General features: G+C 38.3%; 1 protein-coding gene across 1 annotated transcript; it reads right to left on the bottom strand.

The window, feature by feature from the left end:
- Positions 1–2,542: 2,542 nt before the first annotated feature.
- Positions 2,543–5,090, bottom strand: LOC137766118 (eukaryotic translation initiation factor 5). Its single transcript, XM_068545858.1, has one exon. It carries the CDS (start codon positions 4,806–4,808, stop codon positions 3,516–3,518), a length of 1,293 nt encoding a protein of 430 aa, XP_068401959.1. The 5' UTR covers positions 4,809–5,090; the 3' UTR covers positions 2,543–3,515.
- Positions 5,091–5,570: the final 480 nt, after the last annotated feature.

Here is a 5,570-nt window from a genome sequence, read left to right as displayed (position 1 = left end):
CTCAAGATTGCTTTGGCTATTTGGGGTCTTTTGTGTTTCCATACAAATTGTGAAATTTTCTGTTGTAGTTCTGTGAAAAATGCCCTTGGTAGTTTGATAGGGATTGCATTGAATCTGTAGATTGCTTTGGGTAGTATAGTCATTTTCACAATATTGATTCTTCTAATCCAAGAACATGGTATATTTCTCCAACTGTTTACGTCATCTTCGATATCTTTCATCACTGTTTTATGGTTTTCTGAGTACAAGTCTTTCACCTCCTTAGGTAGGTTTATTCCTAGGTATTTTATTCTTTTTGTTGCAATGGTGAATGGGATTGTTTGCTTAATATCTCTTTCTGATATTTCATTGTTAGTGTATAGGAATGCCATAGATTTCTGTGCATAAATATTTTGTATCCTGCAACCTTACCAAATTCACTGATTAGTTCTAGTAGTTTTCTGGTGGCATCTTTAGGATTTTCTATATATAATATCATGTCATCTGCAGTGAAAGTTTTACTTCTTCTTTTCCAATTTGTATTCCTTTTATTTCTTTTTCTTCTATGATTGCTGTGGTTAAGATTTCCAAAACTATGTTGAGTAAGAGTGGTGAGAGTGTCTTGTCTTGTCCTTGTCTTGTTCCTGATCTTAGTGGAAATGCTTTCAGTTTTTCACCATTGAGTATGATCTTTGCAGTGGTTTGTCTTATATGGCCTTTATTATGTTGCCCATATGCCCATTTTCTGGAGAGTTTTTTTCATAAATGGTGTTGAATTTTGTCAAAAGCTTTTTCTGCATCTACTGAGATGATCATATGGTTTTTATTCCTTAATTTGTTAATATGGTATATCACATTGATTGATTTGCATATATTGAAAAATCCTTGCATCCTTGGGATAAATCCCACTTGATCATGGTGTATGATCCTTTTAATATGTTGTTGGATTCTTTTTGTTAGTATTTTGTTCAGGATTTTTGCATCTATGTTCACCAGTGATATTGGTCTATAATTTTTTTGTGTGATATCTTTTTTTGGTTTTGGTGTCAGGGTGATGGTGGCTTCGTAGAATGAATTTGGGAGTGTTCCTCCCTCTGCAATTTTTTGGAGGAGTTTGAGAAGGATTGGTGTTAGCTCTTCTCTAAATGTTTGATAGAATTTACCTCTGAAGCCATCAGGCCCTGGACTTTCGTTTGTTGGAAGATTTTTAATTACAATTTGAATTTCATTACTTGTGATAGGTCTCTTTATATTTTCTTATTCTTCCTGGTTCAGTCTTGGAAAATTGTACCTTTCCAAGAATTTATCCATATCTTCATGGTTGTCCATTTTATTAGCATATAGTTGTTTGTAGTAGTCTCTTATAATCCTTTGTATTTCTGTGTTGTAAGTGGTGATTTCTCCTTTTTGATTTCTAATTTTATTGATTTGTACCCTCTCCCTTTTTTTCTTGATGAGTCTGGTTAAGGGTTTATCAATTTTGTTTATCTTCTCAAAGAACCAGCTTTTAGTTTTATTGATCTTTGCTACTGTTTACTTTGTTTCTATTTCATTTATTTCTGCTCTGATCTTTATGATTTCTTTCCTTCTACTGACTTTGGGTTTTCTTTGTTCTTCTTTCTCTAGTTGCTTTAGGTATAGGGTTAGATTTTTTTATTTGAGATTTTTCTTGTTTCTTGAGGTGAGATTGAATTGCTATAAACTTACCTCTTAGAACTGCTTTTGCTGCATCCCATAGGTTTTGGGTCATCGTGTTTTCATTGTCATTTGTTTCTATGTATTTTTTTATTTCTTCTTTGATTTCTTCAGTGATCTCTTGGTCATTTAGTAACACACTGTTTAGCCTCCATGTATTTGTGTTTTTTACAGTTTTTCTCTTGTAATTGACATCCAATCTCATAGTGTTGTGGTCAGAAATGATGCTTGATAAGATTTCAGTATTCTTAAATTTTCCGAGGCTTGATTTGTGACCCAAGATGTGATCTATCCTGGAGAATGTTCTGTGTGCCCTTGAGAAGAAAGTGTATTCTGTCACTTTCGGGTGGAATTTTCTGCAAATATCAATTAAATCTATCTGGTCTACTTTGTCATTTAGAGCTTGTGTTTCCTTATTTATTTTCTTTTTGGATGATCTGTCCATTGGTGTAAGTGAGGTGTTAAAGTCCCCTACTATGATTGTGTTACTGTCAATTTCCTCTTTCATGGCAGTTAGCATTTGCCTTATGCATTGAGGTGCTCCTATGTTGGGTGCATAAATATTTATAATTGTTATATCTTCTTCTTGGATTGATCCCTTGATCATTATGCAGTGTCCTTCCTTATCTCTTGTAACAGTCTTTATTTTAAAGTCTATTTTATCTGATATGAGTATTGTTACTACAGCTTTCTTTTGATTTCCATTTGCATGGAATATCTTTTTCCATCCTTTCACTTTCAGTCTGTATGTGTCCCTAGATCTGAAGTGGTTCTCTTGTAGACAGCATATATAGGGGTCTCATTTTTTTTTTTTTTTTTCCATCAAAGAACCAGTTTATCAAGGGAAAAAGCCACAATGAACAAAAGATACAGTATGTCTAAATATTTTGAAATTGTAATTTGAATCAAGAGTAAATGCTGAAAAATTATGCTCAGTTTTTGCTAGAGATTAAGTTTACCTTTTCCTGCTTCCCCCAAATAAAATCGTAGAGCTTACTAATCACTCCCCAAAGTTTCAGTTTTCTCTCAGTATAAAGCAAGAGCTACATACACATAATAAAATGCTTATGTTAATGTAGTAATTCCCCTGGCTCATCCAACGTGCAATGCACATGACTTCAAAGACTACAATTTGGGGCAAGTATAGAAGAAATGAAAAAAAAAAACCAATTCAAGTTTCAAAACCTGTTCTTAGAATTATCTATAGGACACTCGGGTCATTTTAACATCTCAGTGAGATAAAGGCGTTGCACTGTCATTTGATCATCCGTCCACCTTGGCATGGGAAGAATGTGCATTACCAGATGCCCATCTGAGGGACTAGAAATAAGACTTAAAAGTACTACATTTCTTAATGACTGAGTGAGGTATTGGTAAGTTCATGTTCACCTTCTGCTGAGACCTCTTTACAGTCTCAGCACCTAACAATACCTAACAGGCTCCAATAATCCTATCAGATTAAATGATGGTGCAACATTTTTTAAAGGAGTCAATTATTTTAGCTTACTTAAGTCAATCAGAGCCAAAAATGTGAAGAACGACCGAAATCAAATCTTTGTTTTTATAACTGTAAAAATGTGATCCAAATGTGTCCACCACTAAATTTTCAAAAAGAAACATGCTGTAAATAAGCAAACTACATCTGCTCACTGATATGTGTATGGACTCCCTAGATGTCTTGTTGGGTTTAAATACAGACCACTCACAGCAATACATTTTTAGTAGAAAGTGTAGCATGACATTAAGCCATTTTAGCTTTTGCACATACATGTTGCACTTCTGGCTGATGATGCAGAAAGATTCTCAGCATTACACTGTTAAGCTGGGCTGCACCCACCCCTTTAAATGGCATCAATATCAATGTCATCATCCTTGTTGTCAGACTTCACAGCTTCAACTTTCGGTACACTGGCAGTCTTTGAATACACCACCTCAATGTTCTCATCTTCATCATCATCTTCGCCACCGGAAGATTCTTCCTCTGCTTCCTTCAACCATTTTATAAAAGGTTCCGCTTTGACACGAATCTCTTTGGCAAGTTCTTTTGAGACATATTTCTTAGAGGCCTTTTCTGACCAGCTAATGATGACTTCTTCCTCCAAAAGGTCTGCATCATACATCTCCTTCAAGATATGTGGAATCTTGGAGATGAGCTGAGCTTGATGCATTGCTACCACACACTCCAAGCCATGAAGAAGGTACCGTTGAGCTTTTTTGTTGTTGTGACAAAATCGTAAGAAATGGCGCCTGTATTTCTTAATTTGTTCTCTAATTTTCTCATTAAAAAGAACTTCAGTCAAAACAAGAGGGCCCATGGCTTTTACATCCAGTCTTTCTGCTTCAGCTACAATTTCTTTGTCAGATGAGTCAATAACACCCTCTTCTTTCTTTTTCTTAACAAAATCAAACAGGATATTGACACGCTCTTCAACAGTCCTTTCCAAATCATCACTGAGGGTTAACACTTTCGCGTGGTCACTGATTTCGTCCATTCTTCGCCTTTGAGCTTCCTCTGTTGTATCCTCCCCCCAATCATCATCTTCCTCTTCTTCCACAGCATGCGGAGGACTGATTTCATTGGGGGGTGGCGGTGGTGGTGGTGTCTCACTGCTGGACACGGAGCCATTTTCCTTGTCTTTGCCCTTTCTATTTTTCTTTTCCTTCTCTTTCTTTCCTGTACCACTGTCACTATTCTCAGGTGGGTTTTTGAGAATGAATGTGCAGAGTTTATGATGGGTGTCAAGCATGCCTCGATAGCCACAGGCTTTACAAGAATTACCTATTGTTTGTTTCTTTGGATTGACATGCAGATCCGTTTCAGGATTCTCACACTCAGGACAGAGAACAAATTTTTTAATGAATCCATCCAACATGTCTTGCAGCTTATTCGCCTCATGAGATCCATTGACAATGTAACGGTCATTCTTAACATCAAACTGGGTCTGTGCTCCCAGTTCACAACCAAAATATTTGGTGGGATACGTTGGAGGCCGATTAAGCGCTTTGGCTACGTCAACCATGTTGACTATAACTGTCTTGATTCCATTTCCTTTGCCCTCAACCTTGGCAATCAAACGGGGCATCTTGTAGCGATAGAACTGGTCTGACACGCTGCGGTTGACGTTGACAGACATTTTGGCTTATTAGTGGCTTTATCAATAAGATGAAGAGATCTTTGATTGCAACTTTTTGGTATCCTCTGTCTGGAGAAGAAGGGATGACATAAACGACTGCAAGAGTTCTCGGTCTCTGACATGAAAAATTTTTCGCCACTGAGGCTGTAAGCTTCTTGCTTGTATGCTATGTTTCCCCAATACAGGTACCAATGGCTGCGCAACAGCTCGGCAACCTTCGCTCCGGTCCCCGCGCCCGTCGTTCCCTCCGGGGCTGTCAGGGCTGAGCCGGCGGCCCCCGCGAGCCGGGCGCGGCAGAGGCGCAACGTCGCCAGCTTCCCCGGCGCCCGCGGCAGCCCCGCCATGTGCGCCGCCCGGCGGGGGAAACGAAACCGGCCGAGGAGCGCCGGCCCGGCCGCCCCCGCCCCGCCGCGGCGATGACTCAGGAATCGGGGTCTCATTTTTGTATCCATTCAGCCAGCCTGTGACTTTTGGTTGGGGCGTTTAATCCATTTACATTCAAGGTTATTATCGATATGTATGTTCTGATTACCATTTTCTTAATTGTTTTGGGTTTGTTTTTGTAAGTCTTTTCCTTCTCTTGTGTTTCCCACCTAGAAAAGTTTCTTTAACATTTGTTGTAAAGCTGGTTTGGTGATGCTCAATTCTCTTAGCTTTTGCTTGTCTGTAAATGTTTTAATTTCTCCGTCAAATCTGAATGAGATCCTTGCTGGGTAGAGTAATCTTGGTTGTAGGTTTTTCCCTTTCATCACTTTAATATAT

Source organism: Eschrichtius robustus, chromosome 6 (assembly GCF_028021215.1).
Source record: "Eschrichtius robustus isolate mEscRob2 chromosome 6, mEscRob2.pri, whole genome shotgun sequence".
NCBI lineage: Eukaryota > Metazoa > Chordata > Mammalia > Artiodactyla > Eschrichtiidae > Eschrichtius > Eschrichtius robustus.
This window is presented reverse-complemented; position numbering and strand designations above follow the sequence as displayed.

Coding starts and splice junctions, on each gene's coding strand:
- LOC137766118 (XM_068545858.1), bottom strand. CDS start 4,808: ATGTCTGTCAACGTCAACCGCAGCGTGTCAGACCAGTTCTATCGCTAC.